Source organism: Drosophila kikkawai, chromosome 2R (assembly GCF_030179895.1).
Source record: "Drosophila kikkawai strain 14028-0561.14 chromosome 2R, DkikHiC1v2, whole genome shotgun sequence".
Taxonomy (NCBI): Eukaryota; Metazoa; Arthropoda; class Insecta; order Diptera; family Drosophilidae; genus Drosophila; species Drosophila kikkawai.
In genome coordinates, this window is record NC_091729.1 from 13,994,390 (window position 1) to 14,007,295 (window position 12,906).

Sequence of the window (12,906 nt, forward strand, 5' to 3'; positions counted from 1 at the left end):
TTTTTTTTAATTTCTTAATTTCTTTCTAAGCCAAAAATATGTACAAAAAAACAATTGATTAATTTTTTATTGGAGCCAGATCTAGCCATTAAATAGCTAAAATAACAGCACTATTTAGCGGGGCTTTAAAGATGCTGTTAGTTTGAAAATCGGTAAGTTTTTGTAAGTTAAGCGGGTTAATTAAGAAAATTAAGCATACTTGGCAATGATTTTGTATACATAAACAAAACTATAATTAATTTATTTATTAAAAATAAAACCAACATTAAGCTCACTTTCAAACCAAGTGGACAGCGCCGATCACCAACCATGTTGCACCGATAACTCTGTTGTTCTCTTCTGACCAAGTGGGCAGCCCTATCCCGCAGAAAAACAACACAAGTCGCGTTTTTTTATCAATGAAATAGCAATAAAAGCGGAATATACCCAAGATAAATGCATGAATTCCGTGCCATAGCGAGCTGAAGCCGATGACATGTCACCGGCCTATGACCTGGGCCACTCCGCGGAGGCGTCATATCACCCGCTGGAGACCAAGGAGGCCTGTCCACCGCCCTCGCACGCCACTGCTGCCACCGCTGCACCACAGCGCCACGCCATGGGATTGAGAACGTCTTGGTCGCGGATGTGTCGGCGCTACAAGCTGCCCACCCTGCTGCTGATGCTCCTGCTCTTGGTGTCCTGCATGGCTTACCGTATACTGAGTGTAGAGATTCTTGATTTACAGGAGTTACCTGCCATTTTCTGATGTAATCCTTACTTTTTTAGTCAGAACAAGATGCCCCGCCAAAGGATATTCACAGGAGTTCACCTTTGCTGGATGCCTATGAGGATTTCAGTGCCATGCGAGCAGGAGATCTTAAAATGCGCATCGAGGAGATGGTCAGGATCAAGGTGAGCTCTTGGGAAGCCCTAGAAATCCCCACTAATCCACACTTTTTAACCACCCCAAGAGTACCGTGTCTGTGGAGCTGCGCGAACTGGAATCCCGTCGCCAGAAGCTGCAATCCGACATCAGTCAGTACAACCAGAAGATCGAGGAGCTCAAACAGGAACTCCTCAGGGAGCAAACGGAACTAGAGCGCTTAAAGATCTCCGTGGAGCAGGCTCAAGTGGCCCAGAGAGAGGCCGTGCAAAGGAATACCCCCGACCTGGCTTTACCACGCTCTCTACTACCAAACTCCCTGCCCAGGAAGATGAATCCCATAACGGCGGGCATGGCGGCCAGCTGTGAGATGCACAATTGCTTCAATCACTCGAGATGCAGCCTGACTTCCGGATTCCCTGTTTACCTCTACGATCCCGATGAGCACAGTGTGCAGCGTCATGGCTACGACATTGATGGCTTCCTGAAGACAACCCTCAAGCAGACGCTGGGCTACAATGCTCACATTGTCAAGGACCCTAAGCAGGCTTGCATATATCTGGTGCTGGTGGGTGAAGCACTCCTGGAGCAGGATCTCCTTCGAAACAATCGGTATGCGGCACAGGAGGCAGAGCACCAGCAGCCCTCTACACCCAGCCATGCCAATGACTGCCCCGTGGACATGGAGAAGCTTTACAAGCTGCCCTATTGGGGCGGCGATGGACGCAACCATGTGCTGCTCAATCTGGCCAGGCGGGATCTCACCTCGCATCGCACGAATCCGCTGTACAAGCAGAACACCATGCGCGCCCTTGTGGTGCAGAGTGCCTTCGAGAGGGAGCAATTCCGTCCAGGCTATGACCTCATAGTGCCGCCCATTTTGGGTCCACCGGGTGGAGATGTGTGGCAAGAGTGCGCCGGCATGGTGCCCGCCCGCAGAAAGTACCTGCTCACCTTCCAGGGAGAACTCCGACCCAAACTGAGCTCGCTGCTTCCCTTGGATGCGTTTATACTGGAGCATTTGGCGGATATGGCCAAAGGAGCCACCCAGGATCAGTTTGTGCTGCAGTTCCAGTGCGTCCCGGCCACGGAGCAGCAGGAGGGCGATTCCCTGCCAGACTGGACGCTCTGCGGATCCGATTCCTCCCGACGTCAGCTGCTCAAGGACTCTACATTCACCTTGATTCTACCCCCAATGAATGGTCGAGTGTCCTCCACTCTTATGTTGGCCAGGATCTATGAAGCTTTGCGTTCGGGAGCTGTGCCTGTGATTTTGGGAGCCGATGAATTGCGCCTGCCTTACGCTGAGACTTTAGACTGGAGAAGATCAGCTTTGCTGCTGCCTAAAGCGAGGATCACGGAGCTGCATTTTCTGCTGAGAGCTGTGCAGGATGCGGATTTGCTGCTCCTCCGACGGCAGGGCAGACTTGTCTGGGAGCGGTATCTGAGCTCCGTGCAGGCCACCGTGGATACGGTGATTGCCAGTCTAAGGGACCGCCTGGGTATACCACCCAGACCCGTGCCACCGATCATAGCACAAAGTGTGTTCAATAGCACGTTTATACCCTTGAAATCCGATCCTCCCGTGGGCTTGGATACGGAGCCAGAGGAGTCACTGGGTCCCATAGAGCCGCCTTACCCGAGCCCCTCTTTCAGGCGCAACTACACCATCCTGCGAATGCAGGCCAAGGAAGCCTGGAACGATTGGTTGGATCCCTTTTACCTCTACCCGCAGTTGCCCTTTGATCCTGCCTTGCCCTCGGAGGCCAAGTTCCTTGGCTCACACACCGGTTTCCGGCCCATTGGCAAAGGATTAGGAGGAGCAGGCAAGGAGTTTGGTGAAGCTCTAGGCGGAAATTACCCGCGAGAGCAGTTCACTATCGTCATGCTGACCTATGAAAGGGAACAAGTGCTCATGGACTCACTGGGACGTCTGTACGGACTGCCCTACCTTCACAAAGTCGTCGTAGTGTGGAATTCCCCTAAACCACCATTGGATGAACTACGCTGGCCGGATATAGGAGTGCCCGTGGCCGTTCTACGAGCTCCCAGGAACTCCCTAAACAACCGATTCCTGCCCTTCGATGTCATCGAAACGGAAGCCGTGCTCTCTGTGGACGATGATGCCCATCTCCGTCACGATGAGATCCTTTTTGGATTCCGTGTGTGGCGTGAGCATCGCGACCGAGTGGTTGGCTTCCCAGGACGCTATCATGCCTGGGATCTGGGCAATCCCAATGGCCAGTGGCACTACAACTCCAACTACAGCTGCGAGCTCAGCATGGTGCTGACGGGCGCTGCTTTTGTGCACAAGTACTACCTGTACCTGTACACATATCACCTGCCCCAGGCCATTAGGGACAAGGTGGATGAGTATATGAACTGCGAGGATATAGCCATGAATTTCCTGGTTTCACACATAACGAGAAAACCGCCGGTGAAGGTGACCTCCCGATGGACGTTCCGCTGTCCGGGTTGTCCCGTTTCTCTCAGCGAGGATGACACACACTTCCAGGAGCGGCACAAGTGCATCAACTTCTTTAGTCGGGTGTTTGGCTATACGCCGCTGCTAAACACCCAGTTCCGGGCGGACTCCATCCTGTTTAAGACGCGCATCCCGCACGACAAGCAGAAGTGCTTCAAGTACATCTAGTCGTAAGGATAATCCTAATACCGATACCCAATTCCCGACAATGGTGGTCACTCCACACTTACCTAATCCCGGAGTGATTGCCCAGCTGAATGACCCTTAGAAATAAGCACAAAGTAAACTTATTCGGGCTTGTTCAGGTTTTTACAATAGTTTTTAAAGAATTTTAGTTTAGATAAACTTTCCGGCTCTTTCTAAAAATTGAAATTGAATGCCCAATTAAAGATGTTAGAATTATTTAGATGAGTAACGGCCAGCACGAAAAAACCGTGTCCAAAAAAACCCTATGGCGTTACTCATCTTAGTAATTATAATGTCTTTGGCCCAATCATGCTCTTAAGTCAAAAATCAAGTTATAAATTAACCTTTTTTCTTTAAAATATAGATCACAAAAGTGCAATATAGGCGAAAAGTCTATAATCAAAGCTTAATTTTTATATAAATTACTATTTTTATAAAATCAAAGCTTAATTTTTATATAAATCCTTATTTTTTAGATAGAAAATGTAGAAAACATATCTTAAAAATAACTTTTTTCCAAATTCTGTTTAATTTTAATTTCTTTATCATAGAAAAAGTGATTCAAAATCGATCAAAAAACCTTTCGATCTGTGTGAAAACCTAAACAAGCCTATATGTATATAGACTATTCATGACCCAAGTCTGGCCCCTGATAAGCCAGCGGAGATAAAGCCTCTTATGTCTCATTACAAACTATATTTGCTTGGCTTCTTAAGAAAAAAAAACTTAAGAAAAGGAAAAGATTAAGAAGGGCTGCTATACCAAATCGAACTCGTGAGACTTTTTTTTAATTGTGTTTTGCTTAATTAGCCTAAGTTATGTCCCCGATTTTTTTACTTTGTATATAGCGCTTAATAAACACTTAAGTTTAAAAGATAAACTCACATTTTCTTCTTGCATATTTCATATATGTATGTATATATAGTTTATTTTTTGTTTTCTCATTTACACAAAGAGGTGAGATGCTTGTGTGACCAAGGGCTATATAAGTAATAAGATGCATAACACGAATCTTATTTCTTATATTGTTTTTGGTTTAAGGTTGTTGTGTTGATTAGTAGTATAAATTATGGGTAATGCTAATGATTAGTGAATACAATTTAGGCAAAGACAATATAAAGAATAAGATGCATAACGCGTAAAAATATCTAAAATGTTTAAGAATACATTTGAGATATTGAAATATTATGAAAAAATATTAAATAAATATATTAACGATGTTTGGCGACAGTTTCGATTTTGAATTTGACGCCTTTAACGTTTTTAAATATTTTCTTTCTTGGAAAATACATTTCCTTTAAATCTCAAAAAAAAATTTATGCCGTTACGCATCTTATTCTTTATATTGCCTTTGTTTTAAGGACACTATCTTCGGGCCGAAGCGAAGGATATGCGACATGTGTTTATGTATGTTCCCATTACCACACGCACTTAACTTTAGGAGACACTACTTGCTAGATACGTTTTTTTTTTTTTTTTGCAAAAGCTACACGACTACCGAGGGCTACTTTGGATACATGTGGTGTTAGTGTCAGAGATGAAGGGGCATACGATCCTTTGCTTGCGAGTGTGGACGAGTGTGACGAGCTCCGCTTCCCGCTTGAGTCCCGCTTGTATCACAATTCAAAACAAGGACATGGATGGGTTGGAGGCTGCAGACGACGCTAAACTTAAAGGTAGACTCGTATTATATTATACAACTTAGTCCAAAGTGTTTACACTAAATAGAAATCATCAGAAGAAGGTTAAGAAGAACTTCAATTTGGAATCATTGCTGGCAGGATCTTAGTGCTCCTGCAGGCTCAGCTTCAGCGCCTGCTCGATCATCTCCTGCTCCTGCTGTCGCTCCAGCTCGTACTTCCTTTGGTCCTGCTGCGACAGTCGCATGGCCATGGCCAGGTCGGGATCTATAAACCGGAAGCCACCATCGTCGTCTTCCTCCTCGGAGGCGGGTGACCCGCTCTGGGGATTTGCATGGGCGCCCATTAGCGATTCCTGCAGCACTCTGCGAATGGGAGAAGAGGAGCACAAGGGCACACACATACAAAGCTTGGATCAAAACTAGCAAATACAAAGGGAGGAGGGACTGCGGGGGATTCTGTGTGCTACTTGAAGATCTTCTTCATGTAGCCCAAATCGTTCTTGAACTGAGCTCCCGCCGAAGAGGAACGTCCTCGGGTCTGTGGCTCCATTAAGAGCTGGGAGTGGGGAAAGGATTGGGGATGGTGCTTGGGCGAGGGCGAGTACCGCCCGTATTGCTGGCGGTGTGGGGAGAGCAAGTGCGAGGAGAAGCGTTGGTGACTAGCAGTGGCAATGGGTCAGACATTAGTTTGGGGTGACCAAAAACAAACTAGAAAGTATGTGGAAATCGGGATAGCGACATAAAATGTACCTGGCGGAGACATTTTTTTTAGCGGACTTATGTCGCTACCCCTGGAAACCCCCTTGTATATCCTATCCCCCTCAACTTACCGCTGCAATTGCTCATCATCCTCCGGGAGAAGATCCGTTCCCACCACATTTTGGCCCCTTAGCACCTCCCAGATATCCACCTTGTCATCATCCTTGGCGTCCACACCACAGGCGCCGCTCGTCTCCACCAAACTCTGCTCGATGGCATACTGCAGCATATCGTCCTCGTCCAGCGGTATCTGACGACGCACATCGCTGCCTCGATTGGTATAGTGAACCGGCACATCGAAGCAACGATCGTCCACCAAGCAAGTCACACGATCCTGCTCCTGCAGCGTGGCCACATGCTCCACGGGTGAGGTTAAGGCAAAGACATTACCAAAGGTAATGCAAGCATTGAGGACATGGAAGAGCGGGATTTCCACTTTGACAGGAAAGCCGGCAGGCAGCTGCATGGTGATAAAATCCCTCAGCTTGGACACATGCGGACTGGCCATGGTGGACATGAGATCCAGTATGGGCAACACCTGCTCCTGCAGTCGTATCGGATGCTCCTCGGCCAGCCACAGGTTGGCCTTGAAGCGTTGCACTTTTGTGCTTAAATTTTTGGGTCCGCCAACATCTCTGCCCTGGAGATCTACCTCGGGAGTGAAGTACTCCTCGGGGGTGACAGAAGACTTGGGTGTACTAGAGCCAGAGGCACAGGCAGAGCTGCCGTTGCTTTGGGCCAGACCAGGGGCTGGCGAGGAACGTCCGCCGTTTTCAGCGGCCACCAGGGAAGCCTCCTCCTCCAAGCGGGGGGAGGGTGTCTGCAGGGAGAAGGAAATATGGGTTTGAAAATGGAGATTGTTTAAAGCTGGTGAAGCCTGTAACCTACGCGATCTTTCAGTGCCGCGGCAGCATCAGCGGGGGATACATAGTCCTCATCGGCAATGCCCAAAAGGCTGTGCAGCGGTGTTCGAGCTGTTTTGTTCTAGAAAATTAAAAATATTTATAAAAAAATGTATTTTTTTAAGGGTTTTCCAGGACCCACCTTGATCTGCTCTTCGCTGAGGTGATCCATTCGAGTCTTGGTCACAAACTCCACATTGCTGGCTCCATAAACCTTGCAGTTGTAGCCGTTGATCACCTCTGATTTCTCGCTGCGCCAGCCCCAAATGCCGCTCTTGTTCCGCTCGAAACTGATCTTGTCCATCTCAATGTTGTTAGTGATCACCGGGGCATTGAGACGTGCCCTCACAGTTCCCAGGGCAGGCGGAATGGCCACAATGTCACCAATATCGCTGCTCATTTGCTCCACCATTACCTCGTTCGTATCGTGATCGATTTCAATCATGGTGGCAGTCTCTTCTGCAAGGGAAACACTTTTTTAATAAGTTTTAAAATTGAAATTATGGATCTTACTGGCTCCTTTGAAGATGTACGAACGATTGCCCCTTTGCCAGGTGTTGTTGTCGAAGCCCAGAAGTGTGGTGTCTATCCGCACGTTGGCCCCTCGCTTGTAGACCTTGTAGGTGTCGCTGGGACAGAGGCGTGACATCAGAGGCACCCAGGAGGTGAACTCCCATTTCATTTCAATGTAAAAGTCGGGAGCGTCCAGGAGATGCTGTAGAAGCTTGGGCACATGCGTTACCCGCTGGACATGGCGCTGGAGATCCCGCACTTCAATAATGGCAGTAAGGATGTCCACATCCCCCGTGCAGACGGCTTCCTGGACAACTAGAAAAGGTGAATATTATAAGTTAAGAGTTTTTTGTGATATAAAGGTAAGCACTCACTGGACCATCCCTCGTGCTCGTATGTGGCATTGCACTTGGCCGCCAAAAGGCACTTGACGCAGGCCAGATTCGCCACTCGTACCGCTAGCATCAGCGGCGTCCGGCCGCGAGGATCGATTTTCTCCTTATCGTTCTAAAAGATGACGAATCGTTAGCTGTTATCAATTGGCTAGAATTCCCCGGCCCCTGCTAATTCAATTAGCACCTGGCCCTGGGGGCCACACCCACCCTGTGCGCCGCCACCCCCTCCTCGCTTTCGCCTCACTCACCTGGTCGATGGCCGCCTGCAGCTGCTCCAGTTCGTTGTGCCAGATGTGCCAGTGCAGCGGATACTCCGCCTTGATCTCTTCCGCGCTCCTCATCCTCGCCTGCTGCTTGCTGCTGCTGCCTGCCGAGCTAATCTAATCTGCTGGGCTGTCTTCTAGTAATTTGCGAAAATCTTTTGTTTCTCAGCGAAAAAAAAAACAAACTTCAAGGGGTGGACGTTTATACTAATAGCCGATTAGTCGATTAGTCGGTGGCTTATCGATATATTGCTAATTTAATAGTGTGTTTCCACTGGACAGCATTGTATTATAAAATGAAAATTTACTTGTGACTTATTTATTCATAAAAAGAAGTAATAAAATATGTTTATGTAATCATCTAAGTGTTAATAATATCGAGGTTATGCCAATTAACTATTTACTCATACAAAATAAATCCAATAAGCACTAAAATATTAAAATATTACTTATAAATTTGAGTTTTTTTTTTATCAATTTGTATTTCACAAACTGAAAATAGGAATTTTTTGATAACTTTTATTTTAAATATTTATTTTAAAATTGTAATTCAACGTAAAATTGCAATACATTTTAAATTGATGCGGTATATTTAAAGATTAACATTTTTAATTATTGTATGATTCAATAGCTTTCGTTTAATGTATGCATTATAAAACACAAATTATTTAAAAAAAAATACACATATTTTTAAATAAAAATAACATTTTAGCTCCCATCTCCATACGTAGTGAAAACTTAATTAAAAATTCAACAACTTTCACAAATTATGCAAATTATGACGACGATAGTGATGTCGATAGTGTGAGCCAGTCACTTGTACCATCTCTAGCTTGACATCGATTGTCAATAACAACATTGACAGCTGTTTTGGCAGAAAATATTCCAAATCAAACAAGCGGCCTTAATTGCTCCGCGTAAAAACCGAAAATAAAGGTTTCCCAGGTCTTTTTCCACCCGGACAACAGGAAAGGGAAAAAGTACCTAGCCGTTGCTGGCGCGTGAGTGGTAAGTTGGTGCTGGATAACTGTGCTACTCCACCATTATCGCTTTCCAAATAAATTACATAAAAAATGGATACGCCAATTAAATGTGAGGGTGGTATTGTTATGGGTTAATGAGATTAGAAAGAGGGAGTGTGCGTGGTAGCCTGTCACTCAACTTACTTTCCCGACGCTTAGCCTAGTTTTCAATAGACAGGTGCCCACCTCCTCCACCCACCCAGACCACACCCACCCCACTTGAACTTAATGGGATTTCTTCCCTTTTTCTTATGTTTTTATCCCCACAGGTCAGCATGCTGCCGCTTGTATAGAGAGACTTTCCCGATCGCATTTCGCTCAGCTTTTATTCACCTGACAACAAAGCCGACACAGAGGCTCTCTCTTTCAAGTAAGAGTAATAGGCCAATTTATTCGTTAATTGAACGCAAGTGCAAGGCATTATTGCAGTTACGGCGAACAACAAATAAAATAACGCTGACTGTGCAGCCACGATCAGCAGTTTGCTGGAGTCGTTGCTCCAAGCAGTTAAGCTTATTCGACATTTAAAGAAAACAAACTTTGTAAATTTCTTTGATTTATAATTTTAAAAAACCGATTGATAAGCGATCACCGATAACAACGATAACGCCTGGCACAGTTTGGCGGTTCTTTTGACTTGACCTTGGCATGGCCGACTCACTGATACCCTTTTTATGTACCTCTCTCTCTTGGCTCTTTGCAGTTATGCTCTTCACGCGCCGGCGACAACTCAAGAGGTGTGTTGCTGTATCTCTGTGTGTGTGTGTGCTTGCTGGTTCTTGTTGTTGTTGTTTGTTTCCCGAGATTCCTGATTAACCGACCCAATGAATCCGCTTCCGTAGTCTCGCTTCCGATTTCCCCCCAACCAGCAAAAAATATTAGTCACACCCGAGTAGCGCTCATATCTGAAATCATAATACCGCCCATTATCATTATCACAAAGCCCGCTGACCCGGTAAGGTGGCTCGATTTTATGGACAATTAGCGAAAGTGATTAAAAAAAGTGTCTACATAATAGTAAAAATAACGATTATTTAAATAATTTGTGATGAAATTAATGAAAGCTACTTAATTTGTGTAGTAATGGCTGCTTATTCATGTGTTATCAATTTCGTAGATAGTGCGTAATGAGCTGTGTGGAAAGTCAGCGACTGATAGATAGGCTACTTTTTTCGGCCATTCAGAAATATTTTTATAGTTTTGTGTGAACCTTTGAACTGTAGTGTCTTATGACTTCCATAAAAATTCAGTTTTTGTCGGTTTTTAATTATTATTGTTATACGTGCTCAACAATAATGATTTGCTTTTAAATTTTTTGTTTTAATAAATTTAATGACCCACTAAAATCGAGTCACTGCTAGTACATATAACACCCATCACCGAACCAGTCATACTTCGGCAGAATAAATCGTCATATCAATGGTGCTTTTGACGCGAAAGTCGATATAAAATGATATTTTAAAGTAGCAATCGATATTATATTTAATATATTTTGATATAATCGGAAAAGAGAATACATAAAATAACATTTCCGGATATTTTCTGATAATATAATTATTATTACTTAAAATGGAATATTCGATATTTTAAATTTCCGATAATTTACGATATTTTTGTTGATATACCATACATTTTTCATCACTCCTTAATTCGCCCCAATAGCATTGCCTTATCAGCTACTCTCCAGAGGAACAGTTCTCGGGTTCAAGTCGCATGCTCCCCTGGGGAAGCCCCCCCACAAAAAACTAAACAAGAAACTAAAATTTTGAAATAACCAAGCAATAACAAAGAACTCTTTCTGTTTCTCTCTTTTTTTCCGCGCGAAAGCTACGCACAAGAAACGTAAAAAAACGCACAAAATCAGTAACAATTTCAGTGTTAAGTCGCTTCCCGAACAAACTAGTATATATCGCTAGCTAGATATATATATTTATTTATATTTAAAAGCTGAGAAAACCGAACGGATTCGCTATGTACGAGCTTCATAATTGTCTAAGATCCGTTTTCTATGCCACACTCATTCCCGGAACGATCCTACTTAGTTGGCTAACTGGTCTGTAAGTATCCCCGCAAGCTCGATTCGATGTTGTGCATAAGTTAAACTTTTGTAGATATATATATATAATTATATATCCCGAGATTCCATTAATTGACTGATCGTGACATCGTGACATATATATTTCTATATAGCGGATATTGCCGGCTCTGTTCCGTTTCCGCTTCCGCTTTTGTACATTCGTGAAATCCGCTTTGCTTGCTCCTTGAATGTATATATACCTCCTGATTCCCAAAACACTCTCATCACTCTTACACTTCATCATCCTTCTTCACGTTGTGTTTGTCACTTAAAAGCAGTTGTTTTTCCCCTTAAGTCAAACTCACCTGTCACCTGATCACCTCTCACCCACTGACCTCTTTCGCAGGGTGGGACTGCGTTCCCTTCAAGCATGTATGCTGATCTTCCTCCTGGTCTTTGTGGCCTTTCCCATTGTCTTTCGTTACTCGGTGACGCTGCAGCGCGGCATTCTATTCCTTACATTCAGTAAGTATTCCAGGTTTATGTCCTTTTTAAAACTAATGCAGATCTCTCTTCCCTTTCAGTTAAGTACCCCAAGGGCCTTGATCTCACCAAGCCGGAGACTGTGGGTCTGTATGCCACGCGGAACTTTTACATCACCGTCAAAGATCACGACGAGGACGAGGATGGAGTGCGTATTGGTGTGTGGCATGTCCTGCCGCGCAACGCAGTGCGTCGCTTCAAGCGGGAACTTGATGTAGAGGCAGCCATAGCGCAAGAGCCACTACAGCCGCAGGAAATTGGACCTGGAGATGGCGAGCAGGAGCTGCGGGAAATGTCTCCCGTTATACGCTCCGAATTCCCCACCGTGCTGCCCGAGAACGAGCAGCTCTTCTACGAGCGTCTGCTGCGGCTGTCCGGCGGCACTGTGGTTCTTTATCTCCACGGGAACACAGCCTCCCGGGGCAGTGGTCATCGCTCGGATGTGTACAAGCTGCTGAGGAACCTCAACTATCATGTGTTCACCTTCGACTACAGAGGCTATGGGGACTCTGATCCTGTGCCGCCCACGGAGGAGGGCGTGGTGCGCGATGCCATGATGGTGTTCGAGTACATAGCCAATATCACCTCCAATCCGATCGTGATATGGGGTCATTCCCTGGGCACCGGAGTGGCCACACATCTGTGCGCCAAGCTAGCCAATTTGCGGGAGCGCGGACCCCGTGGGGTGATCCTGGAGAGCCCGTTTACCAACATCCGGGAAGAGATACTGAATCATCCTTTTGCCAGGATGTTCAAGCATATGCCGTGGTTTGACTACACCGTCTCGAGACCGATGTACGAAAATCTGCTGCGCTTCGAGTCGGACATCCATATTACGGCGTTCCCACAGCCCATCATGATCATCCATGCCGAGGACGATAAGGTGGTGCCCTTTCATCTGGGCTATCGACTGTACAGGATCGCGCTGGACGGCCGGAGTCGCCGCTGGGGACCCGTGGAGTTCCATCGTTTTGGGTCCGGAAAACACTATGGCCACAAGTATCTCTGTCGGGCACCGGAGCTGCCCGGTCTAGTCCGGCAGTTTGTCCAGAGTTATAGGGATGCCGTCTACTAAGATCGGATGCTGAGGGGTTCCCCTCCCGGAGCCGTAATTTATTTAGTTTATATAAATATTCTAATTTTTCTACCGCCGACGTTCCATTAAATTACCAAACTGTGCAAGCGTATATTAAAACAATCAAGGAAGTAGGATAAATGTTTTGTTTAAATCTTAGGCTAAGAGGGTAATTATGTTTTATTTAAAAATAATTTAAATAAAAACGTCTGCATTCAAAAATATCCGTTTTTGTGCAA

General features: G+C 45.5%; 3 protein-coding genes across 4 annotated transcripts; 2 read left to right on the forward strand and 1 right to left on the reverse strand.

The window, feature by feature from the left end:
• The first annotated feature begins 342 nt into the window (after nucleotides 1-342).
• On the forward strand, nucleotides 343-4,416 carry botv (exostosin like glycosyltransferase 3). The gene is made up of 3 exons (XM_017177949.3): nucleotides 343-706; nucleotides 769-894; nucleotides 954-4,416. Exons 1-3 carry the CDS (start codon nucleotides 476-478, stop codon nucleotides 3,516-3,518), a joined length of 2,922 nt encoding a protein of 973 aa, XP_017033438.1. The 5' UTR covers nucleotides 343-475; the 3' UTR covers nucleotides 3,519-4,416.
• Nucleotides 4,417-5,206: 790 nt separating this feature from the next.
• Nucleotides 5,207-8,199, reverse strand: LOC108082522 (ankyrin repeat domain-containing protein 13D). The gene is made up of 7 exons (XM_017177950.3): nucleotides 7,996-8,199; nucleotides 7,727-7,859; nucleotides 7,353-7,667; nucleotides 6,982-7,298; nucleotides 6,826-6,921; nucleotides 6,009-6,757; nucleotides 5,207-5,541 (listed from the first exon to the last, which is right to left on the reverse strand). Exons 1-7 carry the CDS (start codon nucleotides 8,086-8,088, stop codon nucleotides 5,322-5,324), a joined length of 1,923 nt encoding a protein of 640 aa, XP_017033439.1. The 5' UTR covers nucleotides 8,089-8,199; the 3' UTR covers nucleotides 5,207-5,321.
• A 646-nt stretch (nucleotides 8,200-8,845) lies between these two features.
• LOC108082595 (lysophosphatidylserine lipase ABHD12) lies at nucleotides 8,846-12,808 on the forward strand. 2 transcript variants are annotated; one of them, XM_017178062.3, is made up of 6 exons: nucleotides 8,846-9,018; nucleotides 9,302-9,402; nucleotides 9,736-9,769; nucleotides 10,860-11,089; nucleotides 11,456-11,574; nucleotides 11,634-12,808. In XM_017178062.3, exons 4-6 carry the CDS (start codon nucleotides 11,004-11,006, stop codon nucleotides 12,665-12,667), a joined length of 1,239 nt encoding a protein of 412 aa, XP_017033551.1. In that variant the 5' UTR covers nucleotides 8,846-9,018; nucleotides 9,302-9,402; nucleotides 9,736-9,769; nucleotides 10,860-11,003; the 3' UTR covers nucleotides 12,668-12,808. The 2 variants fall into 2 exon arrangements, with proteins under 2 accessions (XP_017033551.1, XP_017033552.1); XM_017178063.3 differs by lacking the exon at nucleotides 10,860-11,089 and having other exon boundaries at nucleotides 8,848-9,018.
• Nucleotides 12,809-12,906: the final 98 nt, after the last annotated feature.

Bases quoted from the DNA above. Each gene is read 5' to 3' on its own strand.
- LOC108082522 (XM_017177950.3), bottom strand. From the start codon at position 8,088: ATGAGGAGCGCGGAAGAGATCAAGGCGGAGTATCCGCTGCACTGGCAC. The intron at 6,922-6,981 runs GTGGGTCCTGGA...TTAATTTTCTAG, and splicing joins TCAGCGAAGAGCAGATCAAG to AACAAAACAGCTCGAACACC. The intron at 6,758-6,825 runs GTAGGTTACAGG...TTCTCCCTGCAG, and splicing joins CCGCGGCACTGAAAGATCGC to ACACCCTCCCCCCGCTTGGA.
- botv (XM_017177949.3), top strand. From the start codon at position 476: ATGTCACCGGCCTATGACCTGGGCCACTCCGCGGAGGCGTCATATCAC. The intron at 707-768 runs GTAGAGATTCTT...TTACTTTTTTAG, and splicing joins TGGCTTACCGTATACTGAGT to TCAGAACAAGATGCCCCGCC. The intron at 895-953 runs GTGAGCTCTTGG...AACCACCCCAAG, and splicing joins AGGAGATGGTCAGGATCAAG to AGTACCGTGTCTGTGGAGCT.
- LOC108082595 (XM_017178062.3), top strand. From the start codon at position 11,004: ATGTACGAGCTTCATAATTGTCTAAGATCCGTTTTCTATGCCACACTC. The intron at 11,090-11,455 runs GTAAGTATCCCC...CCTCTTTCGCAG, and splicing joins CTTAGTTGGCTAACTGGTCT to GGTGGGACTGCGTTCCCTTC. The intron at 11,575-11,633 runs GTAAGTATTCCA...CTTCCCTTTCAG, and splicing joins CATTCTATTCCTTACATTCA to TTAAGTACCCCAAGGGCCTT.